Source organism: Bos indicus, chromosome 23 (genome assembly GCF_029378745.1).
Source record: "Bos indicus isolate NIAB-ARS_2022 breed Sahiwal x Tharparkar chromosome 23, NIAB-ARS_B.indTharparkar_mat_pri_1.0, whole genome shotgun sequence".
NCBI lineage: Eukaryota > Metazoa > Chordata > Mammalia > Artiodactyla > Bovidae > Bos > Bos indicus.
This window is the reverse complement of record NC_091782.1, coordinates 25,495,801-25,518,237: the sequence shown is the minus strand read 5'-3', so window position 1 is coordinate 25,518,237 and position 22,437 is coordinate 25,495,801. Positions and strand designations below refer to the sequence as shown.

The 22,437-nt window shown below is 40.5% G+C and overlaps 1 protein-coding gene across 11 annotated transcripts in view; it reads left to right on the top strand.

Annotated features, from left to right (window-relative positions):
• PKHD1 (PKHD1 ciliary IPT domain containing fibrocystin/polyductin) overlaps positions 1-22,437 on the top strand; it is a 443,081-nt gene that overhangs the window by 184,499 nt on the left and 236,145 nt on the right. For 10 of the 11 annotated variants that reach the window (XM_070778107.1, XM_070778111.1, XM_070778110.1 and 7 more), the window contains 6 exons: positions 580-705; positions 4,080-4,136; positions 4,377-4,507; positions 14,124-14,236; positions 15,682-15,787; positions 17,915-18,049. In XM_070778107.1, coding sequence (XP_070634208.1) covers positions 580-705; positions 4,080-4,136; positions 4,377-4,507; positions 14,124-14,236; positions 15,682-15,787; positions 17,915-18,049 — 668 coding nt within the window. The remainder of the gene's footprint in view (positions 1-579; positions 706-4,079; positions 4,137-4,376; positions 4,508-14,123; positions 14,237-15,681; positions 15,788-17,914; positions 18,050-22,437) is intronic. The other variant, XM_070778106.1, reaches the window with a different exon arrangement.

Below are 22,437 nucleotides of genomic sequence, written 5' to 3'. Positions count from 1 at the left end.
TGTTTGTTTCTTGAGCTGCTGTCCATTACACTGTGATGAGAAGTGGAAGTGAAATCTCTCAGTCGTGTCCGACTCTTTGCGACCCCATGGACTGTAGCCCACCAGGCTCCTCTGTCCATGGGATTTTCCAGGCAAGAATACTGGAGTGGGTTGCCATTTCCTTCTCCAGGAGATCTTCCCGACCCAGGGATTGAACCCGGGTCTCCCACATTGTAGGCAGACGCTTTACTGTCTGAGCCACCAGGGAAGTCCAAAGAGTAGATACCAAAGATGGCGGCCACCAGGACATCTTGAGAGCCATGCGTTCCTCGTGGCTTGGCCATGCTCTCTCTTTCTCAGATGGTTTTCTTTTCTGACGTGTGGGCCTTGGATTCCACTATGGTGATCTTTGGTGTCTTTAAGATACATTGGTCTAAGCTGCCTGTTTTTAAATTTCTGCTGCCAACTCCTTATTTCTTGAATTTTATTATTGTGTGGAAGAATGTTCGTAGTTATATTCTAGCAGCATTTGGGGATGATCAACAGAATGTGAGGAGCCTTTGAGATTCCCTACTGTTTACCATCCTCTTTGTCGTTCAGGTTCCTACGTGCAGGGTTGCACAGTGCGGCGGTCCTTCAGCAGAGGCCTCAGCATGTCCCAGACCTCAGGCCTGAAGGTGGACAGTAATGTGTTCTATGATATTTCAGGCCATGCACTGCTGCTGGGTAAGTGAAATCGGCTTGTTTAACTTCGACATTCTGGTGGAGGACACGTTATTTTTAAAAAAAGAATTATTGTTCCCAGATTTGAATTTCCAATTTGTAAAAACTTTAGTCTCTGATCTTTAGAAATAGGCTGTAGTTAAAAATTCTAGTTGTAAATTCAGTCTTTAATTAGCTTACTAAGCTTTACCCATAGGAAATTGATTTTTATTTTTTGTTTCTTTAAATTTATTTTAAAAATTTTATGGAAGTATAGTTGGCTTATAATGCTGGGTTAATTTCTGCTATACAGCAAAATGGTTCGGTTATGCACACACACATATATATATATATATATGTATATATTCTTTTTTCATTTTCTTTTCCATTGTGGTTTATCACAAGATATTGAGTATAGTTCTCTGTGCTCTGTATTAGGACCTTGTTTATCCATCCTCTGTATAATGGTTTGCATCTGCTAATCCCCAACTCCAAATCCTTCCCTCTCCTACCCCACTACCCCCCTGGCAACCACAAGTCTGTTCTCCATATCTGTGAGTCTGTCTCTCAGGAAACTGATTTTTAAAGATAGACATTTCAGTTCATGTTAATCAATATACAATAAATATAAAATTTATTGTCAGCAATTTCAACAGTAATTCAAAGTCACATAAATATGTCTTTGTGCAGCTTCATGAAGCATCAAACCTGGATGTTGAACAAGGAATTAAACATTTTTGAATCCTGTTCTTCACTACTTCTGTGGCTTGTCGAAGAAGCCTGTTTTAAGAATTTTCTAAATGGTCATCTGTATTGACATTTGTTTCCTAAAGTCCATTCCCTTTGTGATGCTTAAAAATATCAGACTGCATCATCTTAAAGCCCTTTAAGAATTTATTTCTTTTAGAATATAATCCAGAATCCTTACTCTGGCTTAAAAACCTTCCTTAGTGAGGCTGCTTCTACTAACCTTGGTATACCTCTCTTGCTCTTTTTCTCTCCCTCTGTGCTCTCACTACACTGACCTCTTTTAATTTTTTCAAAAAGCCACACATTCTCCTGCCTTAGGACCTTTGCACAGCTCTTGCCTTCTGTTCATACCATTCATTCTCCTCCTATAATAGCCCTCCCCAACACTCCCAAATCAAGTCTGTCTGTTTAAACTCTTTTATCACCATTCATTACTTATTGATTTAAAATTATACATCATGTTTCTGACCATCTGATCAATGTCTGTTTTTCTATTAATACCAGATTTCATGAGAACATCATCTCCTTAGTACTTAACAGAATTTTAAATAGTGCATTTGGAGATATATTTGTTGAAATAAATCTATTAATGAACAAAAGGTCTTTGGTTATATCAGAATAACCAAATCAGAGGTTTTCACTGAAAGGAAAACTATAATTGTACTTGTTAGCTAGTGTTTTCTATTTAAATTAATTCTGTGATATCATCAGTGGGAAAATTTGCATGTTTCATTTAGGAATGATCTGTTAAGATAAAAGCTGGAAAGGTTCTAACTGTGGAAGGAAATAGTTTAGTGAGAAAATATGGATCATGTAAACTAACTCCAGGGTTTCTCTGATAGCTCAGCTGGTAAAGAATATGCCTGCAAGACCCCAGTTCAATTCCTGGGTCAGGAAGATTCCCTGAAGAAGGGTAGGCTACCCACTCCAGTATTCATGGGCTTCTCTGGTGGCTCAGACGGTAAAGAATCTGCCTGTAATGTGGGAGATCTGGGTCCAATTCCTGGATCAGCAAGATCCCCTGGAAAAGGACAGGTTACCCACTCCAGGATTCACAGGCTTCCCTGGTGGCTTAGGCGGTAAAGAATCCGCCTGCAATGTGGGAGACCTGGATTTGATCCCTGGGTTGGGAAGATCATGGGGAGGAAGACATGGCAACTCACTCCAGTATTCTTGCCTGGAGATTCCCCATGGACAGAGGAGCCTGGTGGGCTACAATCCATGGGGTCCCAAGAGTCAGACATGACTGAGTGACTAGGCACAGCACAAACTAACACCAGCTCTAAAAGGCTAAGGGCTAAGGACAATAGAAGTTATCAGGTGCAAGACAGTCTTTTGATTGGAAAAGGACAGGGCAGTCAGACTAACACATGGAAGGTTGGCGTTGCTTATTTTTACCTTTATTGCTGTAAGGGAAAAGTTTGTTGAAACCTGGTGCAGAAATTCAGGGAGGCACCATAACAATATTATTTTAGGGGGAATTTTGTGAAATTGGCATTAACTAGGCAAGGAATGAAACCTGCAGGAGGAATTTATCCTTAAGTGCTTGGATATCGTGAGTGGAAGCTCTTTGACCTCTACTGTATTGTAGGTGATGGAATTAGAATATCTGTCAGTGAATTTTAGATAAGATATTCAATCCATGCAAAATAAGTTTGCAGACTCAGACACATGAAATGACATAGGAAACCCAGATATCTGAAGACCTAGAAGAAAGGGGATCTGTGGGGCTGCTCTGTATGGATGCTACATGGTTGACCTCTCTGTAGAATCCATGTGTGCATGCTAAGTTGCTTCAGTTGTGTCTGACTGTTTGTGACGCTATGGACCGTAGCCTGCCAGGCACCTCTGTCCAAGGGATGGAATGCTGGAGTGGGTTCCCATTTCCTTCTCCAGGGGATCTTCCCGACCCAGGGATTGAACCTGTGTCTCTTAGTCTTTTGCATTGGCAGGCGGTTTCTTTACCACTAGTACCACCTGGGAAGACTTTCTGTAGCATGGGCCATGCTCTTTTATTCTGTTCTAGTTCAAACCTCTGATCTGAGTGTGAGTGTCTCAGATCCTGTCTAGCCTGTTTATCCAGGACATTCCAGATCTTCCAGGGTATGAGAGGGGCATGCAGATGGTTGGTGGTCAATTCAAAGAGCTCAGGGTAGGGCTGGATGTAACACAGAGTGTGTGCCATTTAACTGCAGAGACAGTCACTTAGATTCTTCTTAAGAAGTAAAACAATAGATCTATTTCTTTGTTATTCTTATTTAAAATGAGCTTCTGATTTCTCTGATAGCTCAGTTGGTAAAGAATCCGCCTGCAGTGCAGAATATCCTGCTTTGATTCCTGGGTCACGATGATCCCCTGGAGAAGGGAAAGGCTACCCACTCCAGTATTCTGGCCTGGAGAATTCCATGGACTACCGTTCATGGAATCGTAAAGAGTTGGACACAACAGAGCGACTTTCACTCACACTCTGATTCATGAAGTTCTAGAACTAAAAGGTTCACATAATCTGTGTCTGTCTGATTCATAGATAAAATCACACACACACAAATTGAAGCAAGCCACACCAAAACAAGAAATAGTATTAGAGGAGCTCTCATTTTCCTGGGTGGCACGAAATGTGCTGAGCTAACATCATCTTTTGTTCTCAGGTACATCCCCTGAGATAAGGTATATCCTTTGGGAGGTTACTTCTGGAGGAGGAAAGGGTAAATATGTAAATTGGTTTTAAATTTATTACCATCTATTTAAGTTGTCATACATTTTATAGACAGGGCTGCTGGCAGAATGTTAGATGTCTTAAATTTGTTGAACACACTAGATGTTTACAGCTGTCTATATAATATATGTATATACATGATGAGAACTCTAATCTATATTAGTAGAAATAAGAATGTTGGGTCGAGTACATTTTAATTATGTTGGCAAATCCCCTTTTCTTAAATTAGACTGGTCAGAACAGGGAAACATAATAAGAAACAATGTGATCATTCGTGTTTCTGGTGCTGAGGGACTCTCCAGTCCTGAAGTGGTGACACCCTCTGGTATCTACATCCGCCATCCCACCAATGTTATAGAGGTAAGAGCTTCAGATCCTCTAGGGAGATCAGAGCTGAGAGGCATAATGTTCATTCTGAAAATTATCCTGAGTGGCAGCATCAGTGTTGTGGGATAAATCATTTACTTTCTGCACATTGATAATGGGAAACTACTTTATGATTTTGGATTAAACAGCTTTAGGATATATGTAATCATTTCCTCAGAATTCCCATTAACATTCTTTGAGGCAATATCTATATGAAGTGAAATGAAGTAGATATTGATTACTTTCTGGTCATAAAATATCTTCCTGAGTTATATGTGGTGGTCACTGAATTTGGTCTTGATTCTGATAATAATTATTAAAATCTTCGTTATGCTACTGTATTAATGTGGTCATACTATTGCCCTTTAAGAGTGTTCAGAACTGAGGGTCAGCAGAGTTGTGTGGTGAGTGAGAGCATGTCAGATTCCAGGATGAACAGAGTACAGTTGACCCTTGAACAACACGGGTTTGAACTGCATGAGTCCACTCATACTCGGATTTTTTTTCCATAGTAAATGCTACACTCTCATATTATCCACAGTTAGTTGAACCCGCAGGCGTGGAACCATGGACCCTGAGGAATCATGTATATGGAAGGCCGGTTATACATTTTATGTGAATTTTTGACTGCATAGAGGGTTGACACCTGCAATCTCTGCAACGTTCAAAACTCAGCTATACACTCTGTTGGCCTTGGTTTTTTTTTTTTTTTATCCCGTTATGTGTTACAACTTAACATTACTTTTCCTTGGTAAATTTCTATCTAAGCGGTTTAAGGAATTATTTTTTTCTGGTAGTTTAACCACAAATCTGTGAATGAGGAATGGCATCAGAGTAGTGGGAAGGCCATTTAGTTTCCCCTTTTCCAAAGGTTTTGTCCCATGGACTATGAAAGGGTTAAGGGCCTCACTCTTCAGGACATGGCTCTGAGTATCTACTGTGATAATTATGCCAAGTTTCTGAGGAATGGAGAGAATGAACATCTCTCTCTCTCTCTCTGATCATCTGTTTTTAATTACCTTCAGCTGAATAACCCCTAATAAAAGTCATGGTTATCTCTTCAACCCTCAGCTAGACTCTTAATTATGTTTATTCCAAGCACAGCACTTACACACTATTTTAGGTGCCTAGTAGGGGCAGCTAATATGCCAATGAGGAAAGGAGGCAGAACTGCGTGATTGAAGAATACCCAGCTCTAGACACAGAGCAACGAGAGCAACATTTAACTTGTTGGTGACCACAGGGCTTGTGGCATAGCCATCCCAGAAAGCTTTGGGGACTTAAGAGCTATGTTTTGTATAGTTTCTTGGATACTATGATACATGATTCGCAGAATCATGACTACTTTGAAATACCTAGAAGAAAGGACACCCTCAAGATGCCCAGGTCATCTTCTTGCAGGAGACTGCTGCTGCTGCTGCTAAGTCGCTTCAGTCGTGTCCAACTCTGTGCAACCCCATAGACAACAGCCCACCAGGCTCCGCCGTCCTTGGGATTCTCCAGGCAAGAACACTGGAGTGGGTTGCCATTTCCTTCTCCAATGCATGAAAGTGAAAAGTGAAAATGAAGTCTCTCAGTGGTGTCCGACTCTTAGCGACCCCATGGACTGCAGCCTACCAGGCTCCTCTGTCCATGGGATTTTCCAGGCAAGAGTACTGGAGTACTCTGCCTGCAGTAGAGACTAGAATGTATCTAAATCCACACTGAGTGTCAGGGGTGCTGCCTGCTTTGCTTCACTGGGTAGAGTCTTGTCTCTGGGGCAAGTGTCCTGACTACTAGTTGACTAGTAAGAAGTGAGCTGACTAGCAGCCACTATGAGGAACAGTATGGATGTTCATTAAAAAACTGAAAATAGAGTTACAATATGATCTGGTGGTCCCACTCCTGAGCATGTTTCTGGAAAAAATTAAAACTCTAATTCGAAAAGATACATGTACCTCAAAGTTCATAGCAGCACTATTTAGAAAAAGTGAAAACTCTAATTCAAAAAGATACACTCACCTCAGTGTTCATAGCAGCACTATTTTTGATAGCCTAGGCATGGAGAGTTCTTGCCTGGAGAATCCCAGGGACGGGGGAGCCTGGTGGGCTGCCGTCTATGGGGTTGCACAGAGTCGGACACGACTGAAGTGACTTAGCAGCAGCAGCAGCAGGCATGGAGAAGGCAATGGTATACCCCACTCCAGCACTCTTGCCTGGAAAATCCCATGGACAGAGGAGACTGCTGGGCTGCCAGTCCAGGGGGTTGCTAAGAGTTGGACACAACTGAGCGACTTCACTTTCACTTTTCACTTTCATGCACTGGAGAAGGAAACGGCAACCCACTCCAGTGTTCTTGCCTGGAGAATCCCAGGGATGGGGGAGCCTGATGGGCTGCCGTCTATGGGGTCGCACAGAGTTGGACACGACTGAAGCGACTTAGCAGCAGCAGCAGCAGCAGCAGGCATGGAAGCAATTTAAGTGTCCACTGACAGATGAATGGATAAGGAAGATGTGGTGTATATGCATATATATATATATATATATATAGTAGAATTATTTAACCATAAAAGAATGAAATAATGCTATCTATAAAAACATGGATTAGAGATTATCATACTAAGTGAAGTAAGATAAAGAATGACAAATATCACCTGATATCACTATCTGTGGAATCTAAAAAAAAAAAGGTACAAAAGAACTTATTTACAAAACAGAAATAGACTTATAAACATAGAAAACAAGCTTATAGTTACCAAGTGGGAAAGGGAGAAGTGGAATAAATTAGGAGTTTGGGATTAACAGATAAATGTTACTATATATAAAAGAGGTAAACAAAGACCTACTATATAGCACAGGCGACTATATTCAGTGTCGTGTAATAACCTGTAATGGGTACGAGTATGAAAAAGAATATATATGTTTGTAATTGAATCACTTTTCTATATACTTGAAACTAACACAAAACAAACAAGCAAAACAACATGAAGCAAAAGAAATGAGCTGGCTATAGGTGCAGAGAACCAGAGGCCCACATGCAAGCTCATAGGTCACCTGAGACTTTGTAGACTGATCTGTGTCACAGTGCACAGTCAGCAATGAATATATTGATCCCAAAACAGGTTTTTTTGATTCCTGTTAGATGCCTTCCCTTTCCATTCATTTACTTTCTTCCTCTTTACAAAGTTAAAAAACAATACAGTGCATGCATTTGGAGAATGAAATTTTAGTTTAAGGTGGTAACATAAGTTCATTAAGTACATTCATTGGGTATATTCCTGACATTTTCATCTTCAATGATCTTAAGATTCTGTTGTTAAAATTCTGTTATAAAATGATCTTAAATTGGCTTGTTAACTTTTAGTCCTTAAAAGTGTCTGATATGTAATAGTTGCTCAATAAAAATTAATTGAATATAATAAATGAATGGATGTAGGTATAATTCCATAATCAAAGAATGAGGGGAAGAAAGAGGAAATTAAAGAATGGATCCCAAGATCCCTCAATCATTTTGATGACTGAAAAATAAGGTGTTTCATCTGTGTCAGCATTTAGATCTTGTGGATCTCATGTCTGAGTGTTAAATTTTGCACAGTCCCCTCCAATTTTGCAGCTGTGCCCCTGGGGTTCTGCTGTACTGTCTCTTTTGTATTCTGTTGTCTAGAATGTGCCACAACCAAGGGACATAGGTGTAACTGGGCATATGTGTCAGAACCTAAAAATTAGGAACTTCTCTTAGTGTCTATGAAGGTCATTTCAGTCATTGGACAAATAGTAAGCTTGTGTTTATTGTATTTTAAGTGGATGATACACAGAAAAAATGTATCTTAGAAATATATTTTTATTCCAAAGTGATAATCAGAAGGCTACAACAGTGATGGGCTGGTGCGTGAGGTGCAGTTTGTGAGAGGTGTGTGTATGTGCAGTTTGGCAAAATATTTTTTTTTAAGCTATGCGTTACTATGATTCAATAGGATTTTTCTTTTTTAAAAAGTTTTAATTTTGAAATAATTTTAGACTTAGAAGTTGCATAAACAGAACCGAGAGTTCCTATGTGCCTTTTCCCCAGCTTCCCCCAATGGTACCTAACCATAACCATTGCCATAGAGCAATGGCACAACCAGGAAACCGGTATTGGGACTATATTATTATGTAAACAAAAGCCTTTATATTTGAAGGTGACCTAATCCCAGTGGCTGGACAACCAATCCAGAAAGCCTACATTATAGACATTGACCTTGAAATCTCTGGCCTAGCCTGGCAGGCAGGAAGAAATGGAGTTGATCCTTAATTAAGTCTCTGCAGTGATTTGTAGTTGTATATTGTTCCTAGATCCAGAGACTAGGACCAAATGTTCTGCCCAGTGCATGGAATTCACCTTGGCTGTCAGGCAGCCATCTTTACAGTTCACTCACCTTCAACTCTGCCTGGTATAAGGATATTTCAAGTGAGATATTCCTTTTTAGTTTTCATAGCTGCGAGTGGTTCACTTGCCTCACTGCCCAGGCTGCCAGTAAGCTAAATTTGGGGCAGTTTCTGTGAGAAGCAAAATCTTAGCTTTGTGTCGTTCTTGCTAGTGAGGGCTCAGTGTGGTAGTCCTGTTTGAGTGTCCAAGGAACTTGAGGTGTTCCTTTATATACTCCTTAGATAGGTTTTGCCAGGCTTTCCAGCAAAGATCGGTGGTGGTTCTTCCATGCATAACCTGTAGCATTGGGAGCACTTCATTTCCAGTCTGTCTCCCTTCCACACTCCAGTGTCCTGATTCTCTGACTCCTTTATGGGCATTTCTTGTTACCTGCCCAGGCGCTTCATCTTTCTCATAGACTGAACCTAGTCTGACCTCAGGCTGGAAGGTTTTTGCTCTCTATCAGCGAGAGACCGTACATGCTGAGTGCTCCAGAACCTCCCATATGCATGTGGGCTTTGAACATTTCCCATGACCAGACCCCTATTTAGAATAGCCAATGGAAAACCCCTAAAGACCAGTCCTTTGGAAGCATCCATTTGATTTGTAGGGAATTTGTTCTGGTTTGTGAATCAATTTTGTAAGGAATTCTGTGTTTAAAGGCTGATTTCAGCTCTCTAGCTCTCTCCACTCAATAGCTAATGTATATTTAAGAGCTGCCTGAAGGGTTGACTCACTTTTTTTTTTTTTTTTTTTAGTGACTACAGATGCACACCTCAAGGAGCTGGCATACTTGGGCAGTTAATTTCTTTCTGGAATTTCTCTTCCTTGAATGTCCATAATACATTGACTTCCGCAAAGAATTGATTTCCACACAAAATTCCTTGCTTGCCTTAAACCCTTCCCCACAAGCCGCTGGCTACCTGCATACATATGTGGTTTCTTCTCATGAATCGTTTGTAGCATACCCAATTGGAATGGAGAGTAAAAAGGGCTGGAAAGTAATGCCATCCGACTGTTTAAGTGCTTCTTTTTTGAAAAAAAGTGAGCCTTATTGGCTAACAGAAGACCAAAGTTGCAAATATCCTGCCCAACTATAAATGCACTTGGAAAGCATTTACCTATGATCACCCAGGTGCTCCAAAAATACTAATGACACCAGGGCAGATGATTTAACAAATTATTCATTCTCTCAAAATACATGCCTGTCTAGCCAAGACAATGAATAAGGATGAAGTTCTTGGAATATATTCTGGAAATACTTGAATCTTTCCCTTCCTGGTAGAGTCGTGGTAATGAATTAGCATCTCATCGCTAATGAAATAGAAGTGTACATTCAAGTTGAGAAGATCATTTCTAACCTCTTGTGAACCTTTCTTGTGGTTTGTATACTTGCAGAAGAGGCAGGTGTTTCAGAAGCTCCCGTTATCTAACTCTTAGTTCTCATATACTCGTGGCCTTTCTAGTGACTCATAGGGCGGTGGAGACATAGCCACTCTTCACTGTGGAAGGTGGAGCTTCATATGTGCTTCTCTGAGGAAGCTTCCTGTTGTGTAACCATAACGGAATCAACAGTCACATTGCTTGCTTGTGTTTCTTTGAGGGCACTTTTATTTAGTGCTTCCCCTGGGCGCTTGGATCTGTCAACTTAGGAACAGCGATTCTTTCAAAGCTGAGGATCATAAGTGCATGTATTGTTTGCTAGCTGAGCGAAGAATTGCGATAACTGATTCAATTGCTAATAAGTGTTCTTTGGGGGAGTGTCTAATGGAAGATTTGATTGTTTAAAAAGGTATAAATACCCTCCCAGTAAAAACTGTCAAAGTATTCTTGTTATAATTACCACGTTTTTATATTTAGGTTGGTCTTTCCATCAACATTTGGAGATAGGATACTGGAAAATGGGTATGGGTCTTTTCACGAACACATACAGACTATTTTTTTTAACCATGCTAATATTAGCATGGGCTTCCCTGGTAGCTCAGATGGCAAAGAATTTGCCTGCAATGCGGGAGACCCAGGTTTGATCCCTGGGTCGGGAAGATCCCCTAGAGAAGAGAATGGTTACCCACTCTAATATTCTTTACTGGGAGAACTCCATGGACAGAGGAGCGTGGCGGGCTATAGTCCATGGGGTTGTGAAGAATCAGATGCAACTGAGTGACTTTGAGCAAGAGAGTATTTGGGGCCATAACATTTGGGGCCATAAGGTTCTTTGGTTGTGAGAGCCTGTCCTCTATAAACCAGCATTCCTGATTTCTGTCAAATTAATGCTAGTAAAACCCCTCTCTTTCTGAGTTGTGACAACAGAAACTGTCTCCAGAGATTTCCACGTGCTCTCTGGGGAAAAATATCATCCCAGCTGACAACTACAGCTCCAGACTCGCCCAGCCCCCCAAGATAATTGGGGTCTTAAAGATGGCCCAGGTCCCCTGAAGTTACGTTAGCATCTTTAATAGTGATTCAGCTTCATATTCAATGATATCCAAAAGTCACTTTTGGCATGTGGAAAGATATATGATTGGAATTTTAAGTGGCTTCAGGAAGTGGAAGAAGAGCTCAGAATCCAAAAGAATGAAGTGCAGTAGAGAATGGGCCTCTGGTGCACAGATAAAGAAGGTGTTCTGTGGCGGAGTGAAAAAGTCCTGGCTGGTGGGATCCAAATCCCCGGAGTGAGCGAGCCTTCAGCGCCCCCAGTGGATGAGAGGCTGATGTTCAGGAAACGGCACCTATGATTATGTCAGTAAGCCCTGGCCCACCTACCAGGTCCCAGCGGTGTTGTCTCCCTGCCAGGCCTCCCATCTCAGGGTCAATTCTGGCCTTCACTCACACTTCTCCAGAAGCCAGCAACCTCCAGGGGCTGGGGCACTGGTTTCTCCTTTCGCATACACCAGGAGTTGAGTATTGTTGGTTTTAAAACATCCTATTTCAGGGCTCCCTTTACCCCTGTCACACAAGGTGTAGAGCTGAGACTGGGCAGCTTGTTCCCTGGCTTTCCTTCTCTGGGTTCCCATGGGACAGGACAGATGCCCACAAGTACATAGGATGTATCTAGCATCCTGATCTGTTGGCTGTTCATTCCTCCCACTAAAACAGAATAGCCCACATAGCATTGACTATTGCCTGGGGTTAAGAGGTTGTAAAGTCAGTGGCTACAGGGATCAGCCTGATATCATAAAGAACTGAAGCAGGAAAGGTGGGGACTTTCCAGGTGGGGACTTCCCAGGTGTTCTTGTGGTAAAGAATCCACCTTCCAATGCAGGAGACATAAGCGACGTGGGTTCAATCCCTGGGTTGGGAAGATCCCTTGGAGGAGGGCATGGCAACCCACTCCAGTGTTCTTGCCTAGAGAATCCCATGGACAGAGGAGCCTGGCCAACTACAGCCCATAGGGTTTTAAAGAGTAGGGCGTGACTGAGTGACTTAGCAGCATGCATGGCAAAGTCATCCATAGTCCAAGACAGCAGACTCTTCTTAGCCCCAGCTAATCTATGGCTATCCCACAGGAGTTGGGCTCAGAATTTTTTTTAAAAAGTGTCTGAGTTTTTATCTCAAGTCTCCTGGTTTTAAAATGGTGCAATAAAATGCACATTTTTGTAAACATTGGATATAACCAAACAAAGTACCTCTGTGTCCAGTATTACACTCTTTAGGGAGTTGGCTTTCTACTCTGTCTTAAAATATACTATATAATGATGGGTATTTGCAGGTATTTAATTGAATTATATAAAAATAAGCTCATTGTGTTGTTTGCTCAGAATTACAGCCCCAAACTCATATCATCAATTGGAGAATTTAGGTTTTATATGAGCATGAAGTGAAGTGAAGTCGCTCAGTCGTGTCCGACTCTTTGCGACCCTGTGGACTGTAGCCTACCAGGCTCCTCCATCCACGGGATTCTCCAGGCAAGAGTACATGAGCATATAAAAGGCATTAAATTATTTAGAAGGTAAATCTTATCAAGAATTATAGGTGATTGAAATGATTGAATGGTGACAAGAGTACCTTGAGGGGATTTGAGTTGTATTTGAACTCAGCTGCTGTGTCTCAGTGGAGAAGGTAGTGGCAACCCACTCCAGTACTCTTGCCTGGAAAATCCCATGGATGGAGGAGCCTGGTAGGCTACAGTCCATGGGGTCTCTAAGAGTCGGACACGACTGAGCGACTTCACTTTCACTTTTCACTTTCCTGCATTGGAGAAGGAAATGGCAACCCACTCCAGTGTTCTTGCCTGGAGAATCCCAGGGATGGGGGAGCCTGGTGGGCTGCCATCTATGGGGTCGCACAGAGTTGGACACAACTGAAGCGACTTAGCAGCAGCAGCAGCAGCTGTGTCTCAGAGCTAAGGCATGGATAGTGCTATTACTGGCCTTCAGCCGGTAGTCAAATCAGTGATTTGTTCAGAGGATCAGAGAGAACTCTTTGTGGAGACTTGGCTTTAGGAAGGCCTTTGGCCCCAAGTGTTTTTCACATAACAAAGAGAAGAGCTTGGATTAGGTGATACAAGTAAGCTCGTCACTGTGGAAATTTACAAGGATGTGTTAACATGAGATTCCAGCTATTGAGGTGGGGCAATTAAAGTCCAGTTGAACTGCCTGGAGGAGGAGGAATGAGGATATATTTGTTTTGATCTACAGCAAAGTGACTCAGTTATACATCTTGATGTTCTTTTTCACATTCTTTTCCATTGCAATCTAGCACAGGATATTGAATACAGTCCCCTGTGCTATACAGTAGCACCTTGTTGTTAATTCATCTTGCATATAATGGTTTGCATCTGCTAATCCCAAACTTCCAGTCTATCCTCTCCCACCCCTCTACCCCCTTGGCAACCAGAAGTCTGTTCTCTATGTCTGTGAATCTGTTTCTCTTTCAAAGATATACTCACTGGTGTTGTATTTGAGATTCCACATATAAGTGAGACCGTATGGTGTTTGTCTTTCTCTCTGACTTACTTGGCTTAGTATGATAATCTCTAGGTTCATCTATGTTGCTGCAAATGAGATGATTTCATTCTTTTTACTGGCTGAGTGATATTCCATTATACATACGCAAACCTACACACACACCCCACAGCTTGTTTTTCAGAATGAATGTATGATCAAGGTATATCAATATGACTTGGTAGGAATTAAGTGAGAAAGAAGAATGAGCACATTTAAAAGTGTTTCCAGCGGCCTTATTGTAATGGATTAACTATGATTAAACTATATTTAATTTCTGCAGGGAAACAGGGTGTTTGCTGCTGGTTATGGCTACTTTTTTCATCTTGTGACCAACCAAACATCCCAAGCTCCACTTCTCTCATTTACACGGAATAGTGCACATTCTTGTACAAGGTAACTTTGGGGAAGTTCATCTACATTTTGGGTGTAACTTTTTATTTTTTTTTTGTAGAAGACTCATAGAGAAGGTTGAATAATGCTTGGCATCCATGTAAGATTTGATGATATATCTGAGTGAGCATCTTCGGTCATAAGTTTGGTGGTGAAGGGAAAGGGAACAGAGAGAGAGGTCATTTGAGGGGGCACAGGACACAGGACGCCTTTTGTGGCCAGAGAACAATTTCATAGAGAGATGAATTAAACTCCCAAGAGACTGGGGGCACTTGGGAGGCCAGAATGCCTGAGCTCAGGAGCTGAGTGGGGAGACGAGGTTTGGAGAAGAGGCTCTTTGCCTGTGACTTGCACACTGTGAGATGTCAGTGACTAGTTCAAGGTCTTTGCTATTTAGAGGATGCAGTCATCTGCTAAGAGCAAGGACTGGGAACCATGGTAGAAAAGTAAGGAAAATGTGAGCTTCAGAGTCAGTCGGGACTTGATTCAGAGCTGGACTTTGAGTAACTTGCTTTTTTCTAAAGAGTCAGACCTTTATTTGTAAAATAGGGCCACATCTCTATTGAAAGTTTGATTTGAAAATTAGAGATGACTTATGTTATACACCTAAGAGAACATCTGGAATATGGTAAGAACTCAATAGTTGATAGAAATAATTCTATTAAACAATTTATTATTGATATTATTATTTTTGGCTGTGTTGTGTGGCTTGTGTGATCTTGTTTCCCTGACCAGGGATTGAATCTGCAACCTCAGCAGTGAAAGTGCAGAATGCTAACCACTGGACCTCCAGGGAATTCCTCAATATAAATGATTCTGATAATAGTTACATTAGTAATAGTGAGACAATATTGTAATGATGGGAAATTATAAGGAGACTAGAATGAGGATTAAGCACCATTGTTCAGCCATGTTGAAGTGCTGGCTGAGGTAGGATCAGTACATGTGTCATGAAATTATTATTAAGATAATGAAGTTTTTTTATCTAGCAGCTTTCAGCAACCCTGGGATATGAGGGGAGAAGGTATCCAAAAATGCCACAATGCTAGGCCATTTCAGGGAGAAGCACAAAAGTTGCATGGGTTATAGGCTCTGGTATATGGCTTCCTCAGCAAAGGGGTGGATCTAGAAGAAGGCTGATGGAAGAGTGGGGCTCTGTAGGGCTAGTCAGGGGTGTCCAGGTTCCTAGGAAGGAGCTGATAGAATTTACAGGGGCTGATGGAATGGAATAGCACCACAGCAACCTGCACCTTGTTGAGATCCAGGAGCAGGTCACAGAGGGTCACAGAAAGAAAGGCGGAGGGATGGGCAGTGACCCTCAGAGAGAAGACCTCGTCTTCAGTCTCACTTATTCCCTTATTCAGTATCTTCAGTTTTATATTTTCCAATGAGTGAGACATATGGAATGCAGAAATCAGCCAAATTTCACTCTTTATCTTTCTCCCCAGGTCCGGTCTCTTTGTATACCCTAAATTCCAGCCTCCTTGGGATAATAGCGCTGGCTCCACCCTGTTCCAGAATTTCACAGTTTGGGGAAGTGCAGGTGGTGCCCAGGTATGTTTCTTTAATTTTTTAAAGTTAGAAATGTCATTCGTTTTCTTATTCTGCATCTGTACTTAAAAGGTGATGATTGGTTTCTGGGGGAGGATTGCTATATTATCACAGCTTTAAGGAGCCAACAGCATCATAGGTGTGTGTGTCAAATAGTTGTTGAATGAACAGATTCCTCATCAGAAAGCCAAGGTTTGTCCATTGCCTCTGTGGTGACTTTTCAGAAGCTCTAAGGGAACAACAGAATCGTAGAGATTTGCAACCAAGAAGAATCAAAGGAGGTCATGTATTCTTCCCCTCACATGCTTATTTGGGGAGAAGATTAAGGCTCAGAAAGTAAAGGGATTTGCCAAGGGTCACACCGTTTGTTAGTAGCAAAATCAGGTGCAGAGTCCAGACTGCAAAAGTTGTGTGCTTGATACCTAACATCCGCTTTCAGTCATAAGAAAAAGTGCTGTTCATCAATGAAACACAAAAATTCCAGGTCAAAGTGGCATTCTCCCCTTTACCAATGGGCCAAATTTTATTTTCTTTGAAAGGAAAATGTTCATGTTACTCATTTACTTTTCTTTATTGCAGTGACTTCTTATAAGAAAGCTTTGTATGCTCACTATTACCAATACCATGTAAAAATTATCCAGGGTCTCTATTTGGTGTTACACAGAGAAAATTACATACATTTGGTCTCTGCCATGGAGAAATATGGAGCCTAAGATACAAAGATGAAGAGATACATCTACAGGACATGCAGAAAATAGAATAAAACATATAATTAAGTCACAGTAAGAAGGTTAGGTATTTATTTCACATATTCAACATAAGGAAAATGATTATAGATGGGGGGAAAGTTACAAGATACAAAATTGGGGTAGCTAACAGGAAGAATCCCAGTTGTACTAAATATTTTGTTTTCATTAAATTTGATAAAGTACTTTGTTTCTCATTAGCACAGTGAATATAATGGGGACAAATCCCTCTTATGCAGAGAGACAATTTGTACCTTCCAAAGGGTCTGATGCCTGTAATGAAGTAAAAACTGTTGTCAAATTAGTTCAGGTCATAGCTATATTGTTTACATAGACCTCTGTGTCTTCAAAGATCTATCATTTTATAAAAGGTAATGTAGAGTGCATGTAGAGTGGGAAAGGCAAGCTATTCAGTTCTTGAAAAGTCAAGCACAGAAACTGATTGACAAGTAAAAGCACTAACCTATGGTAAATCAAGGTTGCTGCTGCTGCTGCTGCTGCGTCGCTTCAGTCGTGTCCGACTCTGTGCGACCCCATAGACGGCAGCCCACCAGGCTCCCCCGTCCCTGGGATTCTCCAGGCAAGAACACTGGAGTGGGTTGCCATTTCCTTCTCCAATGCATGAAAGTTTACCTTGGTCTTAGTTAATAGGAGACTCCCACTTGAAGATACAAATGTAAACATGGTCCTATTTAATAAACAGAGGGGTGACTGTGTAAGTTTAACTGGCAGTCCTGACCTCCACCCTGATTTTCAAAATGGTTGAACCGAGAGCTGGGAGAAGTAAAAAGTCTTGCTGAAGATCACATAATTAGCTAATATCAGTGCCAGGTTAAAAACTTAGGCCTCTGTTCCCCAAGCTAGTGTAATTCTTTCAACTCTAACAAGCGTGTTTGGTTAATCCTTGATCCTTGTTTGGAGCCACTAACCTAAGCTGTATACACATAGAATGTATTTTGAATATATAGTCATGCTGAATTACTTATTTCATATTTGCAAGTGTTTGACAATCTTAGTTAATAACACTGAGGTAAATATTAAGTACTGAAGTTCCTGGATGTTTTGTTTTTCTCCATCAATTTTGTGTAATTTGACAGTTGCAAGCTTATTTTAAATACATGAAGAATTCACATTGACCTTTATAATGCATCAGTTGTTAGGAAGAAAAATGAAAAGCGCAGAGGGGATGTTACAAAGGGGGCTAGTTAATGCTGACCTCACGGCAACTTTGGGTTGCCTGCACAGATATTGATGGACAAAAGCAGCTTAAATATGATATAGCACACTCATTTGTACTTAATCAATAATTAAAGAAGCTACAGGAAATCTGCAAGAAAAGCCGAGCCTCAGACCTTTGACATAACGTATATTGTTGCTTTTATAGATTTTTAGAAGTAGCAATCTTCACCTGAAAAACTTCCAGGTTTATGCATGCAGAGATTTTGGAATTGATGTCTTGGAAAGTGATGCAAATACATCAATTACTGACAGCTTACTACTGGGTCATTTTGCCCACAAGGTAAGTGCCTTCATGTGATTCTTTTAAGTTGTTCATCAAAACAGAATCATATGTTCTGGGTCCTTTGATGATTCAGGATATGTAGTTTTAATAGAATTCTTTAGCAAATCTTGTGTTTAGTTGGTCAAAGTTAGAGGATTCTTTGATTTGTAGCAGTGGTGATATTTATCATAAAATTCAAGCACACATAAGATTTCGGTGTGTTGTGTTCATATAAATCACAAAAGCCCTGAGTGGCTCACAGAACTCTTATCTGGTTGCGATTTAGGGTTTTTATCCACACCAATTAAAAAGTCTAATAATTTTAGGTTCATTTACTCTAACCTCACAAAGTTTATGAAATAATGTGAGTCCATTTCGTCTTTATGGACTGTGGTTTGCCAAGTTTCAACATCAACATTTTGTTCATAGGGTTCTTACTCTATTTAGGGCCCCCTGCCATAAAAAAAATGGTGATATAAATTTGTGTTGTTTGCTGTAGTTTACTAGGGTTTCTTAAGTGATCCCCTAATATTTACCTCAGTGTGTGTATCTATGTGATAAACATCAAACTATGGATGACTTCCCCACCACTGCATGGCCAGCGGACAAGAATGTAGCTGAGCTGAGGACTTCTTGGTTAAGAAGTACTAGTTCTCAAGGGAAGACCATGGCTGCCATTGGTTTCCGACCTATAATGACTCCCTTCGTTCTTTTTCTTGAAGGAGTTACATGCATTTTAGTGTCACAGTTCAGAATAATCATAGATGGAAGGGACCTAGAGTACTTCTGGGGACCAAGGGAAGAGTGTTCTCTTTAGCTCATTCCTGAATGCTTTGACCAACTGACATTTAAGTGATAAGTTTTTACTTTGCTGCTTCCTTTGATGATTCATAACTACAGATACCAATACTGAGTTTAAAAAATCACTTTCTTATTAAGCTACATTTTCCTACGTTTAATTCTCCAGCTTCCTTCCTTCTTTCTCTTCCGAATCCTTGTTTTTAGGAGGGAAATACCTGCCAGTTTTTCCTTTTCTCTGAAAAGATTACCACCTTGAGAGATGATTCTTCGGTTCAAGTTCCTTAGTTTTCAAGAGAGATGAGATCCAGATTTAGATTCTGTGATGCAGTTTGACCTAAGGCCCATAAATTTCTCAGAAACAACCTTAGAGAAGATGCTAAAAACAAAACGCCCATCAAGCTGAAGAACCAAGTGTCCTGGCAAATTAATGTCACAACATCTTAATTGATGCTAAATAGACATCATAATTAGTGGAAGAGTGACATCAATTAAGATTCAGATTATGACAAAAGGGTGCTTATCATAACAAATATAATCTCACCCCTGGGGTATAATTCACCAGCGATGCAATACAGCTGAGAACTTCTCAGTCTCTTAACAAGTAAGTGCAGGACCAAAGTCCTTGGATGGAAAATGTTAAACAATTTTTTATAGGCATGATCTAGGTCTTAGTTAGGCATCTGAATCTTAAAGCCATGCAATTTATTGTGTATATGAATGACATTATCACATATACACAATGGAATATTAGTCAGCTATTAAAAATGAAACTGGGCCATTTGTAGAGACATGGATGGACCTAGAGGTTGTCATAGAGGATGAAATAAGTCAGAAAGAGAAAAATGTTATAAATTGATGCATAAATGTGGACTCTAGAAGAGTGGAACAGATGAACCTATTTGCAGGGCAGGAAAAAAGATGCAGATGTAGAGAACGTGTGGGCACAGAGGTAAAGGGGGAGCGGGATGGGTTGGGAGATTGGGGTTGCCATATATACACTATCACGTGTAAAGTAGATCACTAGTATATGCAGGGAGCTCAGCTCAGTGTTCCGTGGTGACCTAGAAGGCTGGGATGGGGAGGGGGTGGAAAGGAGATCCAAGAGGGAGGAATATATGTATACATATAAGTGATTCAATTCATTGTACAGCAGAAACTAACACAATATTGTAAAGCAACTATATCCCAATAAAACATAAAGTCATGTAATATTAGAGATAAATAATACCTAAGAGAGGATCTAGTTAGAACTCCTGAATTTACAGGTACAGAAATGGAAGCTTTGAGAAGCCATATGAGAACCCAAGATCATGCCCAGTATTGTGGAGCTTGGACACCTGGATATCACGCCTGGTCCAATATTCATTTAATTACATATGGGAAAATGGCCTTGGCACAAAGTATTTATTAGTGCTTACTCCAATATTCTCTGAAGTGTTTTCCATGGAAGGCTAGTTCCAAGAGAGGGTCTGAGAAAAGGAAGATTCTTAGGTTAATTACATATAGGATGTGCTAGGCACCATGGTAAAAAGTCTGCCTGCCAATGTAGGAGACACAGGAGATGCAGGTTCGATCCCAGGATTGGGAAGATCCCCTGGAGTAGGAAATGGCAGCCCTCTCCAGTATTCTTGCCTGGAAAATTCCGTTGACAGAGGAGCCTGGCAGGCTACAGTCTGCAAGGTCCCAGAGAGTCAGAAAAGACTGAGTGACTGAGCGTACACACACATACACATGCTGTTTACCATCCCTCCCATCCTCTGAAATTCACATTGCGTATTAACCCATTAAAGTCTTTGCAAAGTTCTAGGGTTAAAAACAAACAAACGAAAAATCTGTAAATCTTTATTTAGCACACTATTGCTCAGATTTATTTGGGAACTGCTTTATTGTTGTATAAAATTGTATTAGTTGTTTTTTTTTAAAAAAAGGATGCCAACCTCTCTTTGGTTGTAGAAATCTGAGTTTAGCCTCTTTCTTTCAAATCTGCCATTTCTTTAGGAATTAAAAATTTCAGACACTTTGGCTTAATCATTCTCAGACCTTCCACCTGCCTATTTTGGTGACACACAATGATCAGTGAGTCATGTTTTAAAACAAACACTAGTTTCTGGAAGAATTGTTTATTAGAAAGGATTTTTTCCCATTAGATATATTTGTTTATGTTGGTACTTTCATACCCAACATTACCTTGGTATTGAGATGAGTAGAATAATTTTCAGTGAGAATGGCTTTATTATGCAAGATAAGAGGTGTGCAAACCATCACTATACATCCAAGCTTGGTTTATTCTGCTGTCCTAGCCTTGCTTTTAATTAGCACCCCCTTCCACAGTCTCCAAGATGTCCTGATTTGGATGTAAATTATGATCACCCCACTTTTGGAAGTATCTGTACGATGGTTGCCTTTTTGCTGTTACTGTAATTCATTCAAGCAAATGATACTACTTAAAAAAAAATCTTATTCGGGAAAATGCTGCTGAGGTTGCTTCATTCTATTTCTCTCAGGGTTACTTTTCATTTTCACTGGTGGATCTGTCTTCCTCAATTTAGAACTTTCATCTTTTTGTTTCTCTAAATTCCATCCTAGGTCTCCTTCTTTTCTACATATACTTGCTCTCCCTGGGAGAAATCTCATTTTCTCTAGTGGTTTCAATTACCATCCACATGCTGATGTCTCCCATATATTTGCATTTATTTCTACCATTTTATCTTGTGCTTTCAGTTTGGAATTCATTATCTATGCTTTTTTCCCTACTTTTCAAACTTGATTTGTCTTGCATTGAATAATATCTTTTTTAATATACACTCATTTGAAAGTTATTCATTCTGTTAAAATCATATAGGTTCTTGGACTTAAATTTGTGACACGCCTGCTCATCTTCACAAAGTTTTAATTACATTGGCACTGTTAAACTTCACCTGAGCCATGCAAGGACCTTAAACTTCTTTAACTTCTTCACCCTCTCGTCTCATTCATTACTTTTCTCTAGTATTTGTTATACTTTTTAAAACAGATGTTTCATGGAAATATGACATTTATGGGGAAAAGTGCACAGATCACAAGTGAAGCGCTCTATGAATTTTTGTAAAGCAAAATCACATGCACACCACCCAGATCTAGAAATAGAACATCATCAGTTCCTCTAAAACCCCTAATGTCTGCTCCCAGTTAACCCCAACCCCTACCCCCCAGCCAAAGGAGAACCATTATTCAGACTTCTCAAGTATAGGTTAATTTCCAATCTGTTTTTGAACTTTATGTAAATGGAATCATACATCGTGCAACTCTAATGTGCCTGGCTTCTTTGGCATATTATTATGTCTGTGAGATTCATTCATGTTTTCATCTGTTTCAATAATTTATTCTTCCAATTGTTATGTCATTGTTGTTGTTCAGTCAATAAGTCATGTCCAACTGTTTGCAACCCCATGGTCTGCAGCACACCAGGCTTCCCTGTCCTTTACCATCTCCCAGAGTTTGCTCAAACTCATATCCATTGTGTCAGTGATGCCACCCAACCATCTTGTTATCTGTCATCCCTTTCTCCTCCTGTCTTCAATCTTTCCCAGAATCAGGGTCTTTTCCAATAAGTCGTCTCATCACAT